The sequence below is a fragment of the Ammodytes marinus genome, assembly GCF_949987685.1.
Source record: "Ammodytes marinus genome assembly, chromosome: 12".
Classification (NCBI taxonomy): domain Eukaryota; kingdom Metazoa; phylum Chordata; class Actinopteri; order Uranoscopiformes; family Ammodytidae; genus Ammodytes; species Ammodytes marinus.
In genome coordinates, this window is record NC_137216.1 from 21,137,321 (window position 1) to 21,165,227 (window position 27,907).

Here is a 27,907-nt window from a genome sequence, read left to right on the forward strand (position 1 = left end):
CAGTATAAAGAAGAAAAAACTAACAACACCCTTCACACACTCACCTTTACTTTTTTGCCCTGATGTAAAAGCGCGTGTCCGTGCCCGTGCACTTGTCCGTGTGCACGTGTGTGCGTGTGTGTAGCACTGGTAGGCTCAGGGCTGGGATTTTGGGTTAAATATTCAAAATGGCGGACGGAGGAGCAGCGAGTCAAGATGAGAGTTCAGGACCAGGTAATGATTACAGCATTTTACATATTCATACTCATATTCAAACTGTGTTACTCTACAATTTATGATACACTGAGTGCGGATGAAAACGCAGATTGAGCAACAGATCGGGGTGATGTCGGGCGCTGTTGTTAGTTTACACACAGCTAAGCCAAGTGTAATTTGACAGAGGAGGAAACGACGGCAAATTACATGGAAACATGCCTCCCCCCTTTGTGTGATTAGACCGCTGTACGCCGCTACATATTCATACCTCTGTCGACAAATACAATTTAGCATATTTTATTAGTAATCGCCGACGTGACTCCGGTTCATATCTGTGACATATTAAGATGTTTCGCTGAGGCGGTTTGGTAGAAATGAGAGGGCTAGCGGGCTAGCGTTAGCTCTCGTGCTAGCGCTCGGCTTTGTGTTGATGCACACTTTGAAACATGTTTGCATATTCATTTCTGGAGAGCCCGGGCAGAGGCTGCGCTTGTTTCTTTTTTTTGACTGCTGTTTACACGAGGGGAAATGTCGAACAGTAGCAGCCAAGCACGGCCCGTTAACTCGTTGTTATGGTTGTTTGTTACATACAGTGTCAGCTCGGTGGGCTTTAATAGCAGGGCATTTTTTCCTCTCAGCCTTTTGTGCTCGGCGCAGCGGAGCCTCGGCAGCCTGTTGTGTTATTCATGCGGGCCTGCCTCAACCAGAGTGCGGAGTTCAGCATATTCCTCCACCCTCCACTGCATGTCAACACAACAAACGTTACGCTACACGCACATAATGACTGGCCAGCGTTAGTATAATCTAGTCTATTCAAATTGCTCGCGGTTGTCTTCCCCGTGAACGAACAGGTATCCTCCTGTAACTCTAACCAGGTCCGTTGGTTTACAGTAATTCAACTACAGTATAAACAACATTGTGGCGGTTATCTGGTACAGATGGCGTTAATAGTGCTGTATTGTTGGTTTTCTCTACAGTTTGTTTGAAGTGTTTTTCTTTTTATAAACTTGAAGTGGGAGTTATCCTTCTGGCGAACTGTTAATCCATCTCATTAGAATATTTAGGCAAATTGATTTTTTCAACTTTTCATGACTCCTGAAAACTTAAAAGTTGGTATCCGTCGCACCGTTGTTGCAGGATTTTTTCTTCGACCCAGTCAGTATGTCTGCGCGGAATACAAAGATTGTACCTGTGTGTCCCCCCGCCCCCCTCGGGCGCAGGGAGGGGTTGTAGTGAGGCCCACTTCCGGAAGCCCCACAATAATAGCAGGCAGGAGTTTCTTACTATTCACTCTACAGGTTTCATAGCCGGGCAAGACACAGCTTGATGCCCCCTCCCCACCCCCTCTTTTTCTTCTCCTTCTCCTGCTCCTTTTTTTTAAAATCTGAAGTGTATTGTAGCAACAGTAGAGAGGTTGGGTTTCTATTATCTGTGATTTTCAAGTGGCTTTTATACAGAAGCCAGACAGAAGGGTGTCAAAGAGGAATAGGTGAAACCATTTTTGAAAATAGATGGTTATGACAGTGAAGGGGTGATGTAGTTGGGAGTTATAATGCCAAGGAAGACGTTTCAAAACAGGAATTGTTGTGTGTTTCTTTACCTGGTTTGTTTTAACAAATAAATGTATCCTGGTGTCCATGGCTTTACTGGTTATTTAAATAACCAGTATTTTTTATGAGGCAAAACTCTCTGCTTGCATGCCTTAACTTTGCCTAGGGATGTCCATGGTTAACCTGTTAACCGTTAAGAAGATCTTTAACCGGTTAATACTAAAGGTTAAACGGTTAATTTTTTTTTAATTCATCTTAATTTCACTCAAATCCGGACTCTTATTTTGATATCACAATGGCTACCCATCCGCTAAGCCTGTGTGTGTGTAAATGTATGTACATTTCAGTCACTTATTGCACTTTCGGCTCCTACATTCGCATACTAGACCTCTTCTCACAACAGACAAGGTGCTGTGTGAATGTCAAAATGTAGGCATTTAAATTGGCTACTGGCCCCTGAATTGTTTTTAATTGAATATGCCAGTCCTTGGAACAAAAAAAGGTCGTGAGCCCTGCTATAATGCTTCATGTATTTCACTATAAATAGGCTACATTAAATCTTAACGGTTAACCGGTTAATAACTGTTCATTCTTGTGGTTAACCGGTTAAAGAAAAAATTCTAAATGGCCATCCCTACCACACGTAACAAATACGACAGTATCACATTACAGGTAATTTGTGAGATATTGAAGGACAATCATGATCTTAAATTATGTTCTTTATTGTAAGCCAAGCCAAGATTTAGTTTGTTTGCACTTTGTAAAATGATATCCATCCACTGACTAGAAATAAGCTATAAGGAAAAATATATAATGTATAATTAACTTATTAATCTGGGCAACTTTACAGAACATATCAGGAATAATTCAGTCAACCACACACTTAGGTTACTTTTCTCATTTAATTAGTTTTACTGTTCCAGCCTCATTCGAGCCTTGTAGTTCCATCATAAATATTCATTGATGTAAACACACTTGTTATGAATAATGCATCATTCACAGTAATAAATTCAGCACATGCCATCTCAAAGTGCTGAGAAGGCCTCCATGTAGGCTCCTTTAGACAAGCCTTTTCACTGTGGAGGAAGAATATCATAACTAATCAGAGCTGCGTGGTGAGTTCACAACAGATAACTTATTGTCTCTGGTGATCTGTAGTAAAGTGAGCATGTCATGACTAAACAACGCAAATCCAGCTTTCTTTGTAAGGTAAAGCAGACATTTTGCTATAGATAGACCAGTATCAGCAAAACTGTGTATTTAAAGCAAATAACAACATACTTATATACTAAACATTTGGAAAAGAGATAAATATAGAAAACCTATAGGAAATACTTTAGGTAAAAGTTTGTATCCAAGTACTAGACAGGGTGTTGTTTTCAATTTTACTCTCATGTGTCTGCTTTTATAAAGATAATAGTAAACATTTGCCAGATGTTATGTTCCAGACAGCTTTAACATTGGTCAAACCTTAGTTGTGAAAACAGAGACCTTTGCAAGAAAGTATTCAATCAATTCAAATATGGCTTCTTTCAAAATGGGCAAACATGGGAAAGGTAGCAGGAGGAAACAGTCTGTCTCAATTCAGTTAAAAGTGCAGAATTGAGCTATTACAAGAAAAACATGAGTTTATGTGCCAATAATATCAGCCTCCTATGTGAATATTATTCTAATTCAATAGTTGCCACCCTGTAGAAACTTCCCTTTTATTTAGTTAGATTGAGTTCCCCAGTTAGCCTATAGACAGTTGGCTAATGACCACCCAAGAGATACCACAGTAGCTTTAGAGTGGTGTTAGCGGCATTGCCGTTCCTCAAATTACACTGCAGCCTTCATCTTGATCATCTGTGGGTTTGGGTTTTGTACCATCTGTTGTTATACTGTGTGGGCTTAATGCGTCGGCTGGTATTAAAAGCTATTTCAAAGAGTTCTTGGCTATGCAAGTTGATTCTGCATTAAAACGGGAAGCTTTAGGTTGTCAAGTTATTAATTCCCCTTAAATTGAAAGATTATCTGCCGTGACCATACATCCAGGCCGTCCCAAAAATCTGCTTAAAGGTCACATATTATGCTAAATGCACTTTTTCAATGTGTTCTAACATATCCATGGGTCCACGGTGTGCCTAGAGACTGCCAAAATATAAAAAAAAATAACAATCTCTCCTTTTCTCCCTCTCCCCCTTTCTGAAACCCCCACCCCTCCCCTCCAATATACTCCAGTCAGAATTCTCGCCGACTATAACGTCACAGTCGGCACAGCCACACCCCCATATTTTCTTTATATGTCCATGCTTCCCCCCCACATTAGTAACCAGAAACTTCCACCGTGCAGTAGTCACCGTGCAGTAGTCTATGATAACCCCCCGCCCACCCCCCTATTTCTTATTGGTCCACGGCCCCGAGATCCTCTGGAAAATTTTCCGAGCGACAGCCATGTTGTTTTCCCCGCTAAACGACAAGATGCCCGTAGTGCAGCAAACCATGCAGAGTGTTGCATAAACCAACACAGAAGCATTCTGCTCATAATCCACAAATTTATCTTAATCACAGCAGTCTTAATAATGCCGCGTTTATAACGAGACAAAGCTTAGGGAACTACTTGTGTAGTAATTCCATCGGTGAAACTAAAAGGAATCTCCTCAATGGTTGTTTGCCTGTTATTTACCTAGTGTAGCATGTAGCTTCGGGAGTAGCACCCAACGTTTGCTTCTATTACACTAACTTAGCTTTCCCATTGGAGTTTAATAATGCCTCGTTTTTAACACCACAAAGGGTGGGAAGTTATTCCTGTAGAAATCAAACTTTGAAGCTACTGTTGTCACTGGTTTTAATCATGTCAGGTCATGTCAAACTGTTCAAAGTATGGCTTCGCTCCGGGTAAACACTGTGTTCGCAGTCACGCAGTGTCTGTCTAGTATCACGAGAGCACGGCAGAGACGGTGGGAGGGCCCGGCAGAGAGGTGGGAGGGGCCAGCCAGATCGCAGGCTGCAGACACCAATATACAGTCCCCTCCATAAGTATCGGAACAGTGAGGCCAATTCATTTATTTTTGCTGTAGACTGGAAACATTTGGGTTTGACACCAAAATATGAATATGAGACAATAGATCAACATTCAAGCTTTCATTTCCAGGTATTTACATCTGGATCTGATACACAACTGAGAAGATAGCATTTATTGTTAAGGAACACCACATTTTTAGGTGAGCAAAAGTATTGGAACAAATAGACTTAAAGTAAATTAAAGTGAATAAGACTTAATATTTTGTTGCAAATCCTTCGCTTGCAATAACTGCATCAACCCTGTGACCCATTGACATAACAAAACTTTTGCATTCTTCTTTTGTGATGCTTTTCCAGGCCTTTACCGCAGCCTCATTCAGTTGCTGCTGTTTGTTTTGGGGGTTTACACCCTTCGGTCTCCTCTTTAGCAGGTAAAATGCATGCTCTAAAGGGTTTAAGTCTGGAGATTGACTTGGCCAGTCTAAAACCTTCCACTTCTTGCCCCTGATGAACTCCTTTGTTGTTTTTGCAGTTTTTTTGGATCATTATCTTGCTGCATGATGGAGGATCTTCCAATCAGTTTGGTTGCATCTTTCTTTAAATTGGCAGACAGAATGTTTCTGTAGACTTCTAAGTTCATTTTGCTGCTGCCATCATGTGTTACTGTGTTGTTGTCAAGATGAACCTTTACCAAAGTGATGGAAAGGCTAAAGTTTGGAGAAAGAAAGGATCTGCTCATGACCCCAAGCATACAAGCTCATCTGTAAAACACGGTGGAGGCAATGTCATGGCTTGGGCTTGCATGGCTTATTCCCGGATGGGGTCATTAATCTTCATTGATGATGTAGCACATGATGGCAACAGCTAAATGAACTCAGAGGTTTACATAAACATTTTGTCTGCCAATTTAAAGAAAGATGCAACCAAACTGATTGGAAGATCCTTCATAATGCAGCAAGATAATGGCCCGAAACACACTGCAAAAACAACAAAGGAGTTAATCAGGGTCAAGAAATGGAAGGTTTTAGACTGGCCAAGTCAATCTCCAGACTTAAACCCTATAGAGAATGCATTTTACCTGCTAAAGAGAAGACGGAAGAGATTAAACAAACAGCAACTGAATAAGGCTGCGGTGAAAGCCTGGAAAAGCATCACAAAAGAAGAATGCTAAAGTTTTGTTATGTCAATGGGTCACAGGCTTGATGCAGTTATTGCAAGCGAAGGCTTTGCAACAAAATATTAAGTCTTATCAGGGCTGTACAGTGCGACAGTTTTGATCGCATTTGCTACTGAAATTGATCACGTGCGATGATGAATACAAGTCCACTCGCACTAGTGCGACAGCTTGCTAATGAGCAGATGCTGTCTCTTTGAGACACAGAAGAGCGCTGCACAACACTGCTTAGAGGGCTCTACATTAACACTCTCCAAATGCGGGTGAATGTAGTCTTAGGCGAGTAAGTTATTGAGTCTACCGGCCACTTTGGCTGGTTAAAGATGTGTGCTCGGGATCTGTTCTCGTGTGGCGATTCGACCGTCTAATAAACTTCACCAACGGTAATAACCGGAAGGAGACGGCTCTTATTGCAGTTAAGTTAGCGCGTGTGCAAACAGAACATTTCCTGTGCGCCTTCACATTAAAAGTCTGTTGCTAGCCAAAAATGAGTTGACTTTTATTTTGAAGCCGGTAAGAACAGGAAGTTAGCGCTTCACAGCCCTGCAGTGTGCTAGCTTCAAAGGCAAAGATCCTTCAGCTGCTGAGAAAAATCAACAGTAGTCTATTTTCAAAGTTTGAAATAAGCCACTGAAGAACTAGGCTACTCCCAACACATTTACAACAACCTATTCAATTTATCCTAAATTGTACCAATATGTATACTTATTTATTTAATAGGCTATGTTTAATGTTTTAAAGTTTGGTTGTAATTAACAGAAGGACATTGGCGAAGTGGGTAGGAAGATTGCCTCTGGAGTGCAGGGTCGGAGGTTCGATTCCCCACCTACCCGCCACATGTCGAAGTGTCCCTGGGCAAGACACTGAACCCCAAATTGCTCCCGATGGTTCAGAGAGCGCCTTGCATGGCAGCTACTGCCATCGGTGTATGAGTGTGTGTATGAATGGGTGAATGTGGTAAGATATGTAAAGTGCTTTGGGGCTGGGGCTGAGAAAATTGGCTAGAAAAGCGCTATATAAGTCAAGTCCATTTACCATTTACATTTTTTTTTTTAAATTATCATTAATATAATAATGATATGCTGTGTATATACAAAAAATATATAGATAGATATTATTTTTATAGTTTTATGGGAAGAAATAATTCTGAATCAGAAAAAAATTGGAATTGTCAGGTTAGGTTATTTTGTCTAAATTGCAATCAGTGCAACCAGGGCCGACAGACTGTGGGGGAAAGTGCGACAGTCACGGGGGGGCCCCATCAGAAAAAAAAAAAAAAAAACTTTTTCTTTTTTTAAACTGAATGTGGGGCCCCGATCTTCGAAGGCCCTGAACAATGCCATTCCAAAAAAAGAAATAATTGACTGGCTCATGATAGGCCCCTGACCCTTGCAAGGAGATCAGGGGCCTGCGCATGACTAAGGCATGTGTGAGGGAGAGTAAGCAGGAGCAAGCCGACATTGAATTGAACTGGTGGCGAAAATAAACGCAGCGATGTTTCTATGGGGATATTTAGCAGTACAGAAATAAGTGCTGGCAAAGCTAGAACAGTTTAAGACTCCACATCACTGTGGCAACACAACCTATCTATCGGCTCAGAAAGCGCAGAGAAAAGTCTGATAAATACATGAGAGTGATGGCCCCTGCAAGTTTCAGTAAGCTTACAGAAGTGCCACACTGTTACTGTCTTTGAAATGCATTTAGACATTTTAAGGGGAAAACACATTGTATTTATTATTTCAACTATTGAGTTATTTGTAGAACGGCATGCTAGTGTAGGCCAACAAGATTAATTTTCTGAATTTTCAATACATGTTCCAAAACAACCAATAACCTTTGTATTTAAAAATAAATCAAGCAAGTTGGCTAATAATAACCATTAATGAATTATAGGCTATCACAGTAGGCCTATTGTCCACAATAATCACAGCCCCCCATCCATAAAGAAACTTTAAAAAGTTGAATTTGCACTTGTTGTGCATACACAAGTGTATGGTCTATTATTTGTATTTAGTGTCAGCATAGCATTGCACCAAAACAGTAGAAGTTTTTTAATTGTGTTTTGTACTGTCCGTAAAATTTTACCTGCACATAGCAAACAAAATTGCACAACTGTAAGGTCAGTGTCTGTTGTATTTTTGTATTCAAATAAACAGTTGTTTATTTCTATAGTGCGCATTGGCATCTTTGAGCAAAATACCCCCAAAATGTTCGCCCTCCTGTGACCCTGGCCAGTGACCACCTTGACTAAGACATTTTCTGGGGGAAACACCGGTAAAAGTAATGATTTGGTCATTCATCAAATGAAATATTGTGGAGTTGTCTGGCTCAGAGAGCCATGTGTATTGTAAGACCGCCTTTCATGGGGCCCATCAGGACTTTTTGTATAGGGGCCCAGAATTTGGTGCTACGCCCCTGAGTGCAACCCTATTAATTTTTCTACAATTATTACTGCACACACTAGGATATAATAGTAATTGAGAATCTCAAATGAGACCAAGATGACAGGCTCAAAGGTAATTACAGCGAAATGCAAGGGTTAAGGTTATGCACGTTTTCGATCATACTTTGTGTGCTACCAAATTAGTTTTTGTGCTACTGATTTTTTTTTATTGCTAGCACCAGTGCTACTACCTAAAAAAATAAGCGTACAGCCCTGCTTATTCACTTTACTTTATTTTAAATAAAATAAAATAAAATCCAATACTTTTGCTCACCTAAAATTGTGGTGTTCCTTTACAAATAATGCTATCTTCTCAGTTATGTATCAGATCCAGATGTGAATACCTGGAAATGAAAGCTGAAATGTTGATCTATTGTCTCATATTCATATTTTGGTGTCAAACCCAAATGTTTCCAGTCTACAGCAAAAATAAAGGAATTGGCCTCACTGTTCCGATACTTATGGAGGGGATTGTAGGTCATCCTGAGACCAGAGGAACATCGGGGTATAGAGGCTTGCTACAATAAATGATCTGAATGGGTTTTTCAGCAAACATTTAAAAAAATAAGTATTAGGGACTACTTAGACCATATAAAATTGACAGCAAAGTGCATAATATGTGAGCTTTAATGCTCAGACTGGTCCAGATTTGGAAAAAAGGGTCTTGATATATTCGGTGTTTTAAGATGAAGAAAATAGATAGTAGGGCAGAATGTGGATGTAGTAATTAAGTTTTGCTCTGTCTCATTTTGAATCTCTCTGCGCTCACATTAACGGCTCTGCAGTATTCAGCCAGCCTTCCCATATTACAGTGCTAATGAGATACCTATTTAAAATTCCCTTTGCAGGATATTTGTATAATGCATTGTTCCACAGCAGGGTTTTGCAAACTCGCTCAACCAAGTAACTGTACATGTGTCGAAGTGCACGGCTGATAAGTGCCTTTGCATTCACTTCTGCTTTTTCTCATTTGGTTGCATGATGGGATTGTTAAAGAGGTCAGAGAGGCCCACCCCCTTCCAGATTTTTTACACTAGTGTGGTATCTTTAGAGATCCCACAGTGGCTATCTCAGTAAACAGTGGACGGCAGTTAGAGTTAACACTGCATTGTAGAGTGGGGTATGGAGTATCATACAGTGAGTGTCCATTTTTTAAAATTTTATTACAGGGGCACTGCTGCATTTAACAGAACTTAGGGGTTACTGAACATCTGTAAAATGTGAGAATATCGCTAATAAAGCATAGAAAACAGAATAAAGTTGGATTTAGGACTGACAAAACAAATTATTTGAAGTCTTAAACTTTGGGTTTTTATGGCATTTTTTTCTACTTTTTTTGACACTTCAAAGACCTAACAAAAAATAAAAGGGATAACTATGAGATTTATTGAAAATAATTGATTCGGGTATTTGTGTTAAGGAGGGATATGATAAAAACAGAATGATATCATATTGGTGTGTGGCTGAGCATTAATATACTTATTATTTTACTCATTAAATATTAGGCTATCGGAAAAATCCAGACATTTTAAGAAGTCCCCCTTAGCTCTTGAGAATCCTGACAGACATTTCTCAATATTTTATACAAAACTGTCCTCACACACTGCCACTAAAGGCCTCTCTGTAATTCTGGACGCAGTGTGTCGACACCACCGTGCTCTCTCTTTGCATTGTGTGATTCGGCCAACCGTTGTGTAAATGCCTCTCGTCAGACAGCGGGAAAATTTAAGAAGTTGGTTAGAGCTTTGGCCTTTGAGCAGTTGTTGTGGATTTAGTCAGTAAGCCACTTCCCCTGTAGACCACAATACAGCACTGTAGATTCACTAGACACCTGTACTGCTCCAAAGCAGGGCCTCTATTAACCCCTGCTCCCCTGCGCCGTATTAACTCTTTGGGTGTGCTGGAAATGAATTTTAAAGCGCCCCCAAATGAAATACTAATGGAATGTAAAGCTAATCTAAATATGCTAATCCTCAAACACTTCATAAACATAGACGCAATAGCCCGCCACCCACTCTCTGTAGACGCCCGCTGTGGAATGCTTTAGCCACAGGGGGTCTAGCAGTAATGACAGGCTTGTGGAGGATTAATGCAGAGTTATTTATTTCCGATTGAACGCGTCTCCCCCCTCCCATTCTTACTCCCTTCTTTTTTTAGCAGTACAGCCCCAGTCCCCGTGACTCCGAACGAGCAGTCTCAGACCTTCTATTAATGCTGTCCGCCTTGCTAACATGCCCAGACCTCCCCCGACAGGCCTCACACTGCATTCTGGGATATCTCTAGCCCTTTACCTGCTCTTAGCTAATTATTTTTTTGTCGTGCACTTGCACAATAATTGGTCTTGTGCCGTTCCCTCCCTCCGCTGCGCCAAGTGCTAGTTTGAGCACTTTCTTTCCCCCCTCTCCTCCCTGTGTCGTCCTTATTCCCCTGTTTTTTATCGTCCTCCAAAAAGCCATCCAATTAATATGCTAATGAGCTGATAAATATTTATAGGGGTTTAAATTATGCAGAAAGCTTTCAGAGCCCGGTGTGAAATGCGTCGCTCGCAGGACTTCAAAGCCTTGCATTGCTAACGAGGCAGGGGAAGATTTGCATACGGCTTTAATCAGCTGAATACTGATTATGCTTCATTATAGAGTTTGGAGGGAGGGGAGCCCAGTTGGAGGAGGCCGCCAGCTGCACTGTTCGCTTGTTTCATTCCAGCAAGAGAAGGAGAGGTTGAACTTTTTCAGAAGTACAGACAATCTTGACACAGGAGACAGAGAGAGAGAGAGAGAGAGAGAGAGAGAGAGAGAGAGAGAGAGAGAGAGAGAGAGAGAGAGAGAGAGAGACTGTTGAAGAGAGGGAGAGGGGCCGAGCTATAATAAAAGAAAATTGCAGAGAGAGACCGAAGGAGAGCTGTTTGCTTAAACCCTTTTGGCTTTCCCAGTGTGCGTCTCCCAGTGTTGCTCATTGAACCGTGCGGTGGACAGTGCTACTGTGTCTGTGTCATAGCTCTGGTTGTATTGAAGTCTGCTTTGCCGCCGCTGACCAGTAGAGAGTGAAGAGAGGGAGGGAGTGGGAGGAGGAACAGGCTGCCGGACGCCCCGTCGGGCTGGGTTTGCTCCGGCAAGGCCATTTCACATGATAGGTTCCGCGACCATGCTGGAAAACAAAGGTGGAGCAATAGCGGGTGAGTTTTTTTTGATGAAGTTGTTGTGATGGAGCTCAGCTGGGTTTTGTTGTTGCCTGGCGTCGCTGTGTGAAACGAGAAAGGTTGATTGGGCACACAGTGAATCAAAATGACACCTGTAAGAGTTGATTGTATTAATTGGGACATCAGATATGATGTCATTCTCTTACCACAAATAGTTGGTTTGCGTAATTTTTGCTCTCAAATGTTATCGTATGATAGGAATATCATGCAATAATGGGAATATGCTCATGTGACAACAGTTTGTGCACTTCTCTTATCATTGAGACAGGGCTTGTTCTATTTTAACCAGCAGTAGGTGTGAGTTTGTCTCACTATCTGTCTCTGTCTGGCTCTTCCAGATGCTAAAGTGAATAATCAGTCAGAAACTACTAAATGTGCAATGGAAAGTGGTGACGGGAACACCGGTGAGTGACCTCCAACTTTGTTATGTTTTTTGATTGTTTTTTGCCTCATGCAACAGGTTTCTAATTTACAACCACATTTCTAAATAAATCAGACGAAGCTCACTACTTTCTACCTTTTTTATTATTGACTTAATAAAACAGGCATGACAGCTTTCCAAAACCCCTGTGAGCGTTCATCTTTGTCCAATAAAATGTTGTTTACCTCATAGAGCAGTTTCCCTCAGTTGATCCTATTGAATGTCACAGTAATTTGCTCTGTCTCAGCGCTTCAGTGATTCTATGATTCGAGTTATCGACCTCAGAGTGAACATTTATGATTCAGTGCTTAGCTTTACATTCCTATTGTGTAATGCAAAAATAAGTCCCTGCTAATCGTTGCTTCTATTTTTTTTTTTTTTTTTTTGTGGTGATTCACCAGCCTGCATTCTTTCTAACACATCTGTGTAATGCTCTATTACAGGTGCATCTTCTGTCACTGTGTTTCATGAACTACATTTCTGTCCTCAGGAATCCAACTAAATGGATTTGACTTTCAGAGGCAGACGATGTCAACCACGAGTGCAATAACGAATGCACACGCACATGCACAAGCCCTCTTCCAACAGGTATGCACACCATTACACACTTAAACCCAAACCCTTTGAGTGATTTTTTTTCTTTTTAACTTGTCCAATTTCTTTTTGGAAGGAAAATATGTGTTAACAGATCACGTTTCGGTACAGTGACGCAGCTCAGTTTATAGTTTTAAAGTGACATAAGGTGTGAGGTATGCACATACACATGCACAAACAGAGAGGGTTTCATCTAAATGAGCCAAGGCTCTCCTTTAGTCGCCTGGCAACAAGGCAGATTAATCAACCCTGTATGCTAATTAGCTGCTCTGCGGTTGCTTGGAAACAGATGGCCGAGAATATGCAAATCTATGCAGAATTTACATGCACCGCATAACAGTTATTTTAATTAGCATCTCAACTCTCCCCTCCCTTTCCATTCACTTTCCTTGTCTCTGAAGGCTGCAGCATATTTTAAAAACCCACTTACTCTCACATCCTCCTGAATTCAAATTTCAGCTCATTGTGGATCGCTCAGAGATTTGATGTTTTTTTGTGTTTTTCAAGTTTAATGCCATTTTTACTAAGACTTTTGATTTTGTCTTGATTAAAATCCTTCCAATCTGCTTTCAGCTACAAAGTTTAGGATCTTGTTATCTGTATGATGCCAACAATAACGTGAAGTGATTTGAGCAGGCCTTTCTCAAGCTGTCAATATGCTCAGTTATGCCTGTAGGATGCTCTCCTACCTCTCTCTAAGCCTACCCCTCTTTGCTTCACCTCCACTAGTCTAAGTCGGAAGACTCGAGTGCTCTTCCGACCTCCGTCCAGCAGAGCGTATTGCCTCAAACACAGCTAATGTTGGCCGGGGGACAGATTGCTGGAGTAAGTGGCCTGTTGCCTCATTGCTTTAAATAAAATGAAAATAGTCGTAGTAGTCATGCATCTGGGGTGACGCCTCAACATAATCAACCCTGGCTGAAAGATTGGGTGATGAAATGGTCGTTTGCCCAAAGTCTGTGCTGGTGTCTCCTCTGTCCTTCTGCCTGTTCACGCCAGTGGTTGCAAGGCTATGTCCAAATAATAGTGGAGTTGCAGTTTTGGACATAGTCTTGATGCGTCTGCACACTCTGGTCAGGCCAACCACGTTTCATATCCAATCCATCCATGTTCTCTCCCGGGGGCATTCAGTAGTTGAGAAGGCCCTGCCGGGTTGAATGGGGCTCTTATCGTGCTTTTTGTGGGAGTGAATGTTTACTGTGCATGTGGAATTGAGTTGGAACATGACATCAACATGCTCATCTGCACTACTGCATGAGTCGTCTCTGCGTTAGCTTGTCTGAGCTCATATAATATTAGTGTTGCCATGATAACGAAAGTTTCAATACTGCTTCGATAACTTTGTGAAAAGTCAATAGGAAACATTTATATAAACAGTCAGTACTATGACTTTAATGTATATACAAATGGAGCATTATTTTAGTGTTAATCTCATTGCACATACAGTATCTCACAAAAGTGAGTACACCCCTTACATTTCTTCACATTTTTCTTTATATCTTTCCATGGGACAACACTGAAGAAATGACACTTTGATACAATGTAAAGTAGTCAGTGTACAGCTTGTATAACAGTGTAAATTTACTGTCCCCTCAAAATAACTCGACACACAGCCATTAATGTCTAAACTGCTGGCAACAAAAGTGAGTACACCCCTTAGAAAAAATTTACAAATCGGGCCCAAAGTGTAAATATTTTGTGTGGCCACCATTATTTTCCAGCACTGCCTTAACCCTCTTGGGCATGTAGTTCACTAGAGCTTCACAGGTTGCAACTGGAACCCTCTTCCACCCATTTATGACAGCATCACAGAGCTGGTGGATATTAAAGACCTTGCGCTCCTCCACCTTCTGTTTGAGGATGCCCCAAAGATGCTCAATAGGGTTTAGGTCTGGAGACATGCTTGGCCAGGCCATAACCTTTACCCTCAGCTTTTTTAGCAAGCCACTGGTCATCTTGGAGGTGTGTTTGGGGTCGTTATCATGTTGCAATACCACCCTGCGGCCCAGTTTACGAAGGTTGAGTGCACGTGGTCAGCGTCGTACACAGAGGTTGGCTTTGGAAAATAGACGTATGAGTGCTGCCAGCATTGCTGAAGGGCTTGAAGGGGTGGGGGGTCAACCTGTCAGTGCTCAGACCATACGCCGCACTCTGCATCATACTGGTCTGCATGGCTGTCATCCCAGAAGGAAGCCTATTCTAAAGATGATGCACAAGAAACCCCACAAAAAGTTTTGCTGAAGACAAACAGACTACGGCTTACTTACTTAACAGACATGGATTACTGCAACCATGTCCTGTGGTCTGATGAGACCAAAATACATTTATTTGGTTCAGATGGTGTTAAGAGTGTGGAGCGGCAACCAGGTGAGGAGTACAAAGACAAGTGTGTCTTGCCTAGAGTGAAGCATGGTGTTTGGAGTGTCATGGTCTGGGGCTGCATGAGTGCTGCCAGCACTGGGGATCTACAGTTCATTGAATTCTAACATGTACTGTGACATACTGAAGCAGAGCATGATCCCCTCCCTTCATAAACTGGGCCGCAGGGCAGTACTGCAACATGATAACGACCCCAAACACACCTCCGAACGACCACTGGCTTGCTAAAGAAGCTGAGGGTAAAGGTTATGGACTGGCCAAGCATGTCTCCAGTCTTAAACCCTATTGAGCATCTTTGGGGCATCCTCAAACGGGAGATGGAGGAGCGCAAGGACTCTAATATCCACCAGCTCCTTGATGTCGTCATGAATGGGTAGAAGAGGGTTCCAGTTGCAACCTGTGAAGCTCTAGTGAACTACATGCCCAAGAGGGTTAAGGCAGTGATAGAAAATAATGATGGCAAAACAAAATATTGACACTTTGGGCCCAATTTGGACATTTTTTCTTAGGGGTGTACTCACTTTTGTTGCCAACAGTTTAGACATTAATGGCTGTGTGTCGAGTTATTTTGAGGGGACAGTAAATTTACACTGTTATACAAGCTGTACACTGACTACTTGACATTGTATCAAAGTGTCATTTATTCAGTGTTGTCGCATGGAAAGATATAATGAAATATTTGAAGAAATGTTAGGGGTGTACTCACTTTTGTGAGATACTGTAATTAAACTCGGAATCTATCAGAAATCCTTTAATATGTAACTGATAAAATTTGTACAGTATCTTGCTGTGGGACCGTAGTTATTTTCATGTTAGATGTTAAACTTTCCATGGGTATTGAAGCCAGAACTAAAGTGTCATGACAACCCTAACTCATCCGATCTCCATGATGTAACAAAACACTTGATTGGTCTACAGATACTGACTTTCTCTGTGCGTTGGTCTTTGTCTCGGCTCCTCAGTTGACCCTGACCCCCGCGCAGCAGCAGATGTTGATCCAGCAGGCCCAGGCTCAGCTCCTGGCTGCCGCCGTGCAGCAGCATTCAGCCAGCCAGCAGAACAGCACCACTGGGGCCAGCATCTCTGCCTCCGCAGCCACACCCATTACCCAGCTGTCACAGCCCATCCAGATCGCCCCGGTAAGACACTGTCACCCATGTAACAGGGTTTCTGCAAGTCCTTACAACACTTCCTGAATGTAAACTGGCTTGATATACAGTCCCCTCCATAAGTATCGGAACAGTGTGGCCAATTCCTTTATTTTTGCTGTAGACTGGAAACATTTGGGTTTCACACCAAAAGATGAATATGAGACAATAGCTCAACATTTCAGCTTTCATTTCCAGGTATTCACATCTGGATTTGATACACAACTGAGAAGATATCATTATTTGAAAAGGAACACCACATTTTTAGGCAAGCAAAAGTATTGGAACAGATAGACTTTAAATAAATTAAAGTGAATAAACCGTAATATTTTTCCGCAAATACTTTGCTTGCAATAACTGCATCAAGCCTGTGACCCATTGACATCACAAAACGTTTGCATTCTTCTTTTGTGATGCTTTTCCAGGCTTTCACCGCAGCCTCATTCAGTTGCTGTTTGTTTTGGGGGGTTCGGGCTTCGGTCTCCTCTTTAGCAGGTAAAATGCATGCTCTATAGCGTTTAAGTCTGGAGATGGACTTGGCCAGTCTAAAACCCTTCCATTTATTGCCCCTGATGAACTCCTTTGTTGTTTTTGCAGTTTTTTTGGATCATTATCTTGCTGCATGATGGATCATCTTCCAATCAGTTTGGTTGCATCATTCTTTAAATTGGCAGACCGAATGTTTCTGTAGACTTCTAAGTTCATTTTGCTGTTGCCATCATGTGTTACTGTGTTGTTGTCAAGATGAACCTTTACCAAAGTGATGGAAAGGCTAAAGTTTGGAGAAAGAAAGGATCTACTCATGATCCCAAACACACAGGCTCATCTGTGAAACACGGTGGAGGCAATGTCATGGCTTGGGCTTGCATGGCTTCTTCTGGGACGGGCTCATTATTCTTCATTGATGATGTAACACATGATGGCAACAGCAAAATGAACTCAGAAGTTTACAGAAACATTTTGTCTGACAATTTAAGGAAAGATGCAACCAAACTGATTGGAAGATCCTCCATCATGCAGCAAGATAATGACCCAAAACACAACAAAGGAGTTAATCAGGGGCAAGAAGTGGAAGGGTTTTAGACTGTCTAAGTCAATCTCCAGACTTAAACGCTATAGAGCATGCATTTTACCTGCTAAAGAGGAGACGTAAGAGAGTAACCCCCTAACGCAAACAACAACTGAATGAGGCTGCGTTGAAAGCCTGGAAAAGCATCACAAAAGAAGAATGCAAAAGTTTTGTGATGTCAATGGGTCACAGGCTTGATGCGGTTATTGCAAGCAAAGGATTTGCGACAAAATAGTAAGTTTTGTTCACTTTAATTTATTTTAAGTCTATCTGTTCCAATACTTCTGCTCGCCTAAAAATGTGGTGTTCCTTTACAAATAATGATATCTTCTCAGTTGTGTATCGGATCCAGATGTGAATACCTGGAAATGAAAGCTGAAATGTTGAGCTATTGTCTCATATTCATCTTTTGGTGTACAGTCTACAGCAAAAATAAAGGAATTGGCTTCACTGTTCCGATACTTATGGAGGGGACTGTATATAGCAACACTGAAATGGGTTACTGCAAATACCTAAATATAAAATTCAGCATTGGTTGGCATAATTGATTGAATTATTATGCATGTATTGTCAGTGTATTTGTGCCAAACTTTGGATATGTGGCTCTCCCCATGATTGTAGTGGAATCATTCTTGTTCTTTTGTTTTCTGGCAGCAGCTCCAGCAGCAGAGTCTAGGTCTGCCTCAGTTTGTTCTGGTGCAGCCCGGCCACCACATCGCCACACAACTGCAGCCTCAGTTCATCATCTCACAGACACCGCAGGCCCAACACAGTAATGGCGCTTTTCCATTTCATGGTACCGGCTCTACTCTACTCTACTCAACTTCACCCAGTAGGTACCAGGTACTAGACGGTGATTGGTCAGAGAGAATCATCTCTGCTATTGCATCATCAATGAGCGGCTTCCTATCCTGCACAATAAACGGCCAAGCTACTGTAGCGGTCGCAGTTTTTGAGCTTGCTTTCTCTTCAGTTTTTGTTTTACTTTCAAAAACGCCATCCCGGACAACCACGCAGTGGTCGCTCGACGCGGTACAGCCATTCCTCATGTTGGATATCGAAGACAAAATTCCCAGGGCGAGCTGGACAGGGCCACACGAAATGAGTCTACCAGCGAGTCTTTAAAGAGATGGCGATGTAGATGAGTATCTTGAAAAAATGTAAATACAATAGGGCAGCCTGCTATAACACGACACATTTTTCTGAGTGAAGAAGGATCTAATGTTACTTCATCCAATAACAAAATAAACAAACAATCGCCCTGATGAAGACTGAGTAGAAACGCATAAGCGCTTCACATTAGCTGCTTACATTGCTATGGCGACCAGCTACACAGAAGCGGTGCTATCATGGGTAGTCTCTTGTAATAGTAAACAACCTCCAAAAAAGTTCCCGGTACCAAAGGCGAGTAGAGCAGAGTAGAGTTGAGCCGTCACTATGTAATGGAAAAGCGCTTGAAGTTGTGTTTTGATTTCCAAGCATATTTACGATGAGATATACAGTATAGTCCAAGTATTTGATTGTTATAGATGCATTTTTCACTCCCATGTCTTTCACCCTGTAGGCATATTGCAAGCCCAGAGTCTTCTAACTCAACTACCTCAAAGCCAAGCTAACCTCCTGCCGACCCAACCAAGCATCACACTTGCATCTCAGGTTTGCAATAATGCCGTTTAAGCTTGATGCACATTTTTTTTTAACAACTCTATATTCTTCTACATTTCACCTTTGTTGTTATATTTTGTTGTTTCTTTACAGCCTGCAACTCCAACCCGCACAACAGCAGCCACACCCATTCTGTCCCTGCCCCACAGCCAGACGCCCCCCAAACGGCTGGATACCCCGACTCTGGAGGAGCCTAGTGATCTGGAGGAACTGGAACAGTTTGCCAAGACCTTCAAACAAAGGCGTATCAAACTGGGCTTCACACAGGTTTGTATTATTATCATAAGCATAAGGTCGTAGTGAATAAAGAAATATTTAACTTATATCAAAGGTCCTTGCCTGCGTGTCAAATTAACCGTGATGCTGTTGTTAACATTTTGCATGTGTCTCTCTCCCTCTCCGATGCCCCTACTTCTCACCAGGGCGATGTTGGCCTGGCCATGGGGAAGCTGTATGGAAACGACTTCAGCCAAACTACCATCTCTCGCTTTGAGGCCTTGAATCTGAGCTTTAAAAACATGTGCAAACTCAAGCCATTGCTAGAGAAGTGGCTCAACGATGCAGGTTTGTCCCTAAACCTTTTATTTTTTAAAATTATTTTCATATCTGTTTTGTTCTCGCGTATTGGGCAAAGGGCAGCGGGGATTGTGCATTAAGACAGTACCGTGTCTTTACCTCTCTTCCCTTCCTTTATGTCGGTGCTGTTTGTGCAGAGAACCTGACATCCGATCAGTCCATGTCCAGTCCCAGTGCCATGGGCTCCCCAGGCATGGGCATAGAGGGGATCAACCGCAGACGAAAGAAGAGGACCAGTATTGAGACCAACATCCGAGTGGCCTTAGAAAAGAGCTTTCTGGAGGTTGGATATTCATATTAACAATAGTTACCTTTTGTAGCTGAGTGTTTACTGCGCATGCCCATTGGATCAAAGCAACCTTTTTTTGCATGTCTTTACCACTGTCTTCCTACATTTAATGTCAAATTCTCTCTTTACATCTATCAATAAAAAGCCAAAATTCCCTAAAAACAGTGTTTAATTAGTAAACTGTGAAATGATCATGTGATACAGTTTTGGTCATAGTGCATAAACCTACAGCAGCTCTAATCCAGAAGCAAAATTACTCAAGCCTGTAGTTTCCTCAGTGCTCACATGGAATCCCTGGTCTTTTGCCCTCTTCAAGCAGAACCAAAAACCTACCTCTGAAGAGATCACCATGATCGCCGACCAGCTCAACATGGAGAAGGAGGTGATTCGGGTCTGGTTCTGCAATCGCCGGCAAAAAGAGAAGAGGATCAACCCCCCCAGCAGTGGAGGCTGCACCCCCATCAAAACCATCTTTACCCCCAGTAGCCCAATGGTAAGAATGGATACACTAAATGCTTCTTCAAGGATGTTTCCCTCCTAGATGTCCCCGTTATGTTCCTGGATCAATCTGAGGATGAGATAAACTTGTATTTGCAGGTTTAACTCGACATATTGATTTAAAAAATAGTGTTCTCTGGGATTAGATACAATTTGAAAATGTGGCATTATATTTGTGTGCAGCTCATTCAATCCTCCCACTTTTTTTTCCCGCCCAGGTGGCCAGCACAGCAAGCCTTGTGAACAGTCCAACTATTAACACACCCACCACTCTGACTGTAAACACAGTGATGCCTCTCACTAGCACCAGCGTCTCCGGTTTGTCTTTCACAGGTGTGTATGTGTGCGCTTCACACGTGTGTTTGCCTTAAGGTGGATGTGTGTCTAGTCACACATAATGATATAATTCAAGTTTAATGTTATGTTTTCTCCGGACCCTCCCTTTAAAGGCTCGACAGTCGGAAACACAGCGTCCGTCATCTCCACTGCACCTATGGTTACTACTGCAACCAGCTCCCCATCTTTAAGCCCGTCACTGACAACTATCATGTCCAGCAACTCCGATAGCAAGGCTGCCATGCAGGCGCAAACCATCTTCACCCAGGCCCCGACATCCATCGCCAACGCTTTTAGCGGGGGTCAGCTGATGGTGACGTCTCAAGGGCTTTCTGCGGCGCTGCAGAATGCTTCCCAGTTACCCACCAGTGCCAGCTTTGCTGCTATGGCCGCCGCTGCTGCAGGGCTCAACCCGGGACTGATGACTTCGTCCCAGTTCGCTCAAGGGTTACAAGGGTTAGTATTGGTCATGTTCAAACAACCTGCCTTTGAATATTACTTGTGTGGAGCTCAGTTAATGGTGTCCTCTCTATTGATCTAAATGATGTTGTCTGTGTGTCTAGGGGGACCCTGCTCAGTCTGTCTCCTGGTAGCCTTGGTAACTTCATGAGCAACAGCACCCTGGCTACCATCCAAGGTGTGTACCAATGTTATGACAATGTTTTAAATACTAACTTGCAATTTTTTTCTAACGTACACCGAAAGCTGTTTTCCTTTATTCATTGTTAATTCATTTTAATCAGTTGAATTACTGTATATTTATTTATTTTCTTTTTCACTCCAGCTCCTCCACACACCCTCTGTCTTGCTCTCATTCTAAATGCACTAACTTTTTTCATCTTTTCTCCACAGCTCTGGCCTCTGGCGGTTCTATCCCCATCACTTCTCTGGACGGAGGGAACCTGCTTTTCGCCAACACCTCTGGCAGCAACAACCTGATGACCACGCCGCTCTTCCTGAACCCCCAGAACCTGTCGCTGCTTACCAGCAACCCGGTCAGCCTGGTGTCTGCCGGGGCGGGGGGGCTGCAGCTCACTACTGACGGCCACCATCAAGCCACCGCGGCCGCTGTGCCTGTGCAAGCCTCAACCATTACCACTGCCTCCAAGGCTCAGTGAAGCCAGTCCTGAATGATCGCCCCTATTTCTTATGTCGTGCACTACTCCTATCACACCATGTAGGGTATAGGGGAGACCGTTTGATATAGGCTCTGTGCTTCACTAACCACCGCCCACGTTCTTTCCCCATTGTATCTATCATTATTTAATTACTTTGCTGCCACCAAAAAGAAAACAACCTCAAATGAGGTTGGGGTTGACTTTTATTTTTTTTTCACTTTGTTTCCTGTCTTCTCCTTCATGATTTTTGGATGGGGATTTTCTACCACAAACAGTGGACAGATGGCCTGCCGCTCCTCATGAATCTTGAAAAGTGTCCCAGGAAGAAAAAATATCCTCGGCACTCAAGCTGTTCACTTTTTGTATATATATACATATATATATATCCTCCTCTTTCCAGGTCAGACTTTTCTCTGAAACACTTCTAACCAAAAACTTTAGAATTTTTCTCTTTTTAACATTCAAACTAAAACTGATTTACTACTAATTCCCAAATACTCATCATCACTAATGGGGGTTTGTATGTCACCCCATCTTTAATTTATCTTTTTTTTTTTTTGGGACAGGCATTGACGTAATTCATATCAAAGTTATATTGTAGAGACTTCTTGTCCCTTAATCTTTTCTTTCTATATATATATATATATATAATTTTTTTTAACATTTTCAGAACTTTGTAAGTCTAATATTAAGTTAAGATTTAATTATCAATTTTTAATCGTGGTTATAAGGCTTTAAAAACAAGTAATAAGTGGCCGATATAAAGGTTATCATTGCTTTAAGGGTCGGAGGGACCGTTTCCCTCCGAGTCTCTCTTTCTGGAAACACTGAGTTTTACATTTCGCTGCTGTGGCAACGTAGCCAACGAGCTTTTGTAGAACGATGGTCTCATAGACACTGATAGAAATGACTGAACATTTTACATTGATAGCTTTGAAAGGAGCTGCATACATGCAGCCCTGTGTCTGATTATGGGTGATCTGTTTTTGGATGGTGGTCTATTGGAAAACTGTATATTATGTTTGGATTCAGAGCTAGGAATTAGAAGTCTGCATGTGTTGTCTACAGCTCAAGCAGATGCTGAGAGTTCAGTAACTGCATGATCCAAAAGGCTCTGCGGCCGACTAGTCCGGGGGGGCATGTTCATCATACCAAATGTATGGTGCCGTTGGCTCGATGGGGTTATTGTATCGTGTTTTTGTTTTCTTTTTCTACATTTTTTAAATAGTAGTACCGTCGTACCTACTTGTGCACAGTATCTGTACCAAAAAACTGGATTGATGAGCTGCAGTCTGCCTGTTTGGGGAGGAATGAAATTCTGTTTTGTTTTTTTCTTTTCTGTCTGCAGTCATTTGACTGACTTATGTACTTTAAGATATACCAAAAATATTTGTTAAGATCATTGCTGTGTAGTTGGTGTAGCTTAGTCTAGTCAATATATTTATGAGTACAGAATTTCTCTTCATTATCAACAGAATATAGAAATGCAATATTTTGATGGTTATTTTCCAAAGATGACCTTTTTGACCGAGTGTCTCATAGCTCCACTTTTTAAATGGCAGCACAACTGACCAAAAAAGAAGATGGATTTCTGGGTTGGGGCATGAGAAATTAGTTTCTTTTCAACTCTTTTGAAATTATTATTTTTTTATCATGGGGCCTCGCCCTGACGCCTGATCATGAGCCATTTGATGGCTTGATTTTCTTTTCATCTGTTTTGGCCAGTTTGGTAGCGGTTTTGCCCAAATTCTGAAGCATAGTGGAAAGGTTTCTGTTTTTTGGTTTTGTACTAATATTCAGCCATAAAAACAACAGCTTGAACCAAAGTGGTTTTCCTCAGTAGTTGCTGTGCCTGTCCGTGCACGCGGGTTGACGTTCACACGATCTCTACTCCACACTGCTGATAAATGACCCCCTTCGCCTCGGCCAATACCTGATATTGCTGATTCGGTGCTGCTGGATAAGGATCACTGAAACTTAGCTTTAACATCTTGCTGCTGGAACTCCCGGTGGAGTTTAGCTGTTGAGAGGCCGGCATGCTAACCTAAAGCTTTACGACTACATCCTGTGGAAATCAGGTTTTGTGGTTTAGACGCTCCCTGTGTAGAGGGCTTACCTTTGTAAATGCATAGACCTGATCATCAGATAACATACTACACCTCCTCTCGACCCCACCATTTTGAACCAGCATGTTACGAAACAATATGCTGCTCCCTAAATCTGTCTGAGGACTAGTTTTTAAAACCTGACAACTTATCTTACCCAACGCAGCGTTGGGCAAAGTACTGTTATTGTGCTACACATTCAACAAAACCCCACATAAAAGTAGCAATGCCAGCTGCTTCCAACCAAGAAAACAAATTACCACAGTAAAATCACTGAGACTGTACGCAGTGAAATTTGTCCAAGTTATCCTCTTGTGTACTTCTTTTTCTGTCGTTGAATTATTTTGACTGAATATACCTCAGCAGCACTTAAACATAAGGTTCACTTTTAGACATTTCTGTGTATAGAACAGTGTAGAATGTATAAGTACTGTCTGGTTTTGCCATTCAAAGTTTATACCGATGAACCATACATAGGAACCATACATAAAAAAGGACAACCTACTACTGCTATTTTCTAGTACTACTATTTATGGGGTATTTCCAGGTTTGAATATTATTTAGAGATCCTTGCCAAAGTAAAAGCCTTTCTCGTTGCAGCTAGGCAGGTGTCTGGCTGCTCATGTTGCTGGTTTCCCTGTCTTTAAGGCCACAATGGGCTGATGGGACTCAGACCTATTCCAGTGCTGTTTGTAGTTACTAAAGAGTTGAACATGTTCTAGCAAGATGAACCAGTTGCCATCGGCAACATAAGATGTTACTGAAATATTTATCAAAGGAAAGACTTAAGAATTAGAGAAACGATCTTTTCTTAATTCTATACATATAAATATATATATAAACACTTGTAAGATATTCATATTTTATATTTGAACCAGTATGTTATCAAGACTGAATGTAGTGTTTATCATGCTTACTCAAAAGAAAAGAAAAATCTCCCCCAAATCTTCCTTTTTTATTATTGCAAAATAGCAATTTTTCTTTTGAAAACCAACAAGACCAAAACAATTTAATAAGAAAAGAAATGTGAGACCACGCAATGGAGGTTCGTGAGTCGCTGACACCTGTGTCTGTCGTGTATCTGCGAGGTCTTTTCCACGGGAGGGGCCACTTTAGGCACTCCTGACTGAAGCATCTGATCTTAATCTTTTAATATTTTTTATTTTTGTGTGGTTTTTGGTTGAGTCGCTGTGGACTTGATTTGTTGTGCTGTCTTTAACAATCATTTGATTTTATTTTTTAAATAATACTTTATGCCTTTAATTGTTTTGTATAGTGAGAGGGCAAGATCACTGGCTTTCTTAGTTTGACAAAGATTAACATTATCATTTATGCCTTATTGTTACGTAGAAGACATGAGCATTGTAGCATTGTTGTGTGCGTGTGTGAGTGACTGAGCTTGAGCCTTAAGCTCACTTGGTGCATTGTTTTCACTGAAACAATACAATGTACTTTGGGCATTTTTTGGGGCGCTATTATGTTGCTACCTATGTTATTTAGGTGCGACTCAGACAGGTTAAGGATACCTGTGAGAAAAGCTTTACTAATAATTCCAGCAGATGGGTGTGTGCGTGTGTGTCTTAACGAGAGAGAATAAGGAGGGCAGTCTGCAAACCATTATGGTGCATCTTTTCCATCTTGCAGCGGATGTTTTTAGAGCATTTTTCTTTAAATAGTGAGATGTAATTTAGTTTTGTCTAAAGGGTGGGTCTCTACTGATAAACTAAATCCTTTCAAGCAAGCTAGCTTATATAAAGGTAAAACTATAGTTTGTGATAGTCTGACTAATGATCTGACTGACTGGGGTTTTTGGCACTGGCTTGGCTTTTGACGCTTTACTTTCATTACTTGGTCCTGAGCGTTCGAGACTTCCAAGTTCTCGTGGATCAGCCAATGCGTCGAGTTGTAGTACGTTGACCCACCACACTGGTTTGCTGGTTTTTAAACGTTCACAAAGGAAGTGTGAAGCACCAGTAAGGCAAAATGGAGCTGTTGTATACCTCATTTCTAACTCAAGACTGAGTGAAACCTGCTTTAACCTACTAGTGAAATTAAAAATATATAAAAAGAAAAAAAATCACATAAAAAAAGAGATGAAAATACAAACTGTCAGTGGAGAAGCCTGCTCGTTCCTGTGCTTTGTGTAGGGTTGTGGAAAATTGCCATCACAAGGGGGAGACATGTTACATACCAGTACTCATGAATGTCTGCTGTTTTTTATTTCTTCACAGTTTTGGTGTTTTTATGCTGCACACTAATGTATTTCAGCATCACTTTAAAATGGTTTGTTGTAACTTGAGACAAAAGCTTCTTTTAATGTATACTATTTCTTAAATGTCAGTTAAAGTGAACTTTTTATCACATAAGTACCCCCCCCCTTCCATGTTTAAACACTTTTATGATTTTGACAATCCTGTTTTTTAAATTGTTTTATTTTCACTATGACAGAGTGCAGGTATGTACGCGTCTTCCCACAGCCTGCTCTTTAGCTTTCCCGCGGTACCAACGTTAACCAAAGACTTCTAACTTGATTGTATATGACGCCGTCTGTCTCTCTCTCTGTCTCTCTCTCTCGCCCTGTCCCGCCTCACTGCTCAGCATCAAATCCCGGCCTCGCACGCACTCTCACCCCTGAGTCCTCGAAAGAAAAATAGTTTTTCTATTGCATGCGAATGTGTTCGTAAAACGCTGCGGTTTCAGTGCCTGTAGGGCGGGGGTCGGAGGGGTCAGAGTGCGGAGGGGTCAAAACAGGGAGAGCGGGCTTCTCCCACTGACACAAACCAATCTAAGTGGTAGCTGGATGATTGTTTGTTAATACACACTGAGGGTTAATCCTGTACACACTGTACATGCTCATGACTCTGTATGTCTTGAGCACTGTTGCTAGGATGCCCCCCCACCCCGCCTCGCTTTTTCTCTCTATCTCTCAAGGACTGTGGTTAAAATGCTTTTCCTGCCTCGCTCAAAGTGTGTCTGACTTCTTCCTCATCATCCGTACACTGTATAGCCCCAGGACATTACCCTGTTGTCTCCAGGAGAAATACACTTTCTGAGGTCCCTAAAAATTCACTGCTGTGTCCCCCTTCCTCCCTGTCCGCCGTCTCTTTCTTTCTCACATGGTCTCTTGTTCACTACAGACTCTGATCAGCTGTGACACTATGCATCCCTCTGGCTCAGACCGACGGGCTTCAGTGACACTTTGTTTAAGGCTTTACTCCGAGTGAGGTTGTTGGACCTCGCAAGCGCTATCCCAAAGGCAAAAATCCAAATATTTAACTTTTTTGACAAATGCAGATACCAAAGATATCTCTCTGTCCTGTGTGTGTCTCTCTCTCTCTCTCTCTATTTCCTCTTCCTTCCTTCCACCCTGCAGCATGTGTATTAAGAGACAAACCCAGCACTGGCTTCAGTCCTAGCCTCAGTAATTCCAAAGCTTAGATGTATATTTTGGTATATTTCTGAGAAAAGCTTGGGCGTAAAGCGTCTATTTCTCATTTGTTTGTTGTAATCTCTTTTTTCTGTCACAGCATGGAACTAATTGCAGAACTGTCTTACTCTTGGTAGGTTAAAAGATATAGTATTTTTGTATGTTTTTTGGGTGTGTCATGTGTGTGATTTATCAGTTCACAGCCCAAGTGACCATGGCTTTTCAACAAGAGAGAAAAATGAGGAAAAAAAACTAAAAACAAAGAAAAAACACAAACTATGTACATATTATGTCCGTTTATCTCAAGAAATGCATTCTCTAAAACATTAACGACTCGTGTAGGAAGCTTGGGCTCATCTTAAAGGAATGTGTCCTCAACTTTTTTATTTCTTATTATGCAGTCTGATAAAGAAATGGTCTCAACAGAACTCTTAATGTAAAGCGTTCTGGTTTTCCATCAAGGACAACAACACTGAGGGTCACTGCTCTGTATGACTATAATAAAAAATAAAATAAGAAACCTGCCTACTGTCATCGCGGCATAGAACTGAAAGATTGTGTAGGAGTTTTAAGTATGTGAATCAGGATACATAGTAGATTTTGAAGCATTTGTCTGCTGTATTTGTTTGTTTTTGTTTTTATACACATAAAAGATAATCTTTTACTGTTAATGTACAGTTCTCTTTTGTTGTAAACATCATTAAACCATTTTCCAAGTGTT

The 27,907-nt window shown here is 41.6% G+C and overlaps 1 protein-coding gene across 3 annotated transcripts; it reads left to right on the forward strand.

Moving 5' to 3' along the window:
* Window positions 1-167: 167 nt before the first annotated feature.
* On the forward strand, window positions 168-27,907 carry pou2f1b (POU class 2 homeobox 1b; the record flags this gene model as incomplete). Of its 3 annotated transcripts, none has more annotated exons than XM_080038165.1 (14): window positions 168-213; window positions 11,900-11,965; window positions 12,473-12,570; window positions 15,918-16,094; window positions 17,827-18,004; window positions 18,737-18,828; window positions 18,931-19,104; window positions 19,260-19,401; window positions 19,551-19,696; window positions 20,019-20,195; window positions 20,419-20,533; window positions 20,650-20,992; window positions 21,100-21,173; window positions 21,389-27,907. In XM_080038165.1, 14 exons carry the CDS (start codon window positions 168-170, stop codon window positions 21,652-21,654), a joined length of 2,094 nt encoding a protein of 697 aa, XP_079894291.1. In that variant the 3' UTR covers window positions 21,655-27,907. The 3 variants fall into 3 exon arrangements, with proteins under 3 accessions (XP_079894291.1, XP_079894293.1, XP_079894292.1); XM_080038167.1 differs by having other exon boundaries at window positions 17,827-17,944; XM_080038166.1 differs by having other exon boundaries at window positions 17,830-18,004.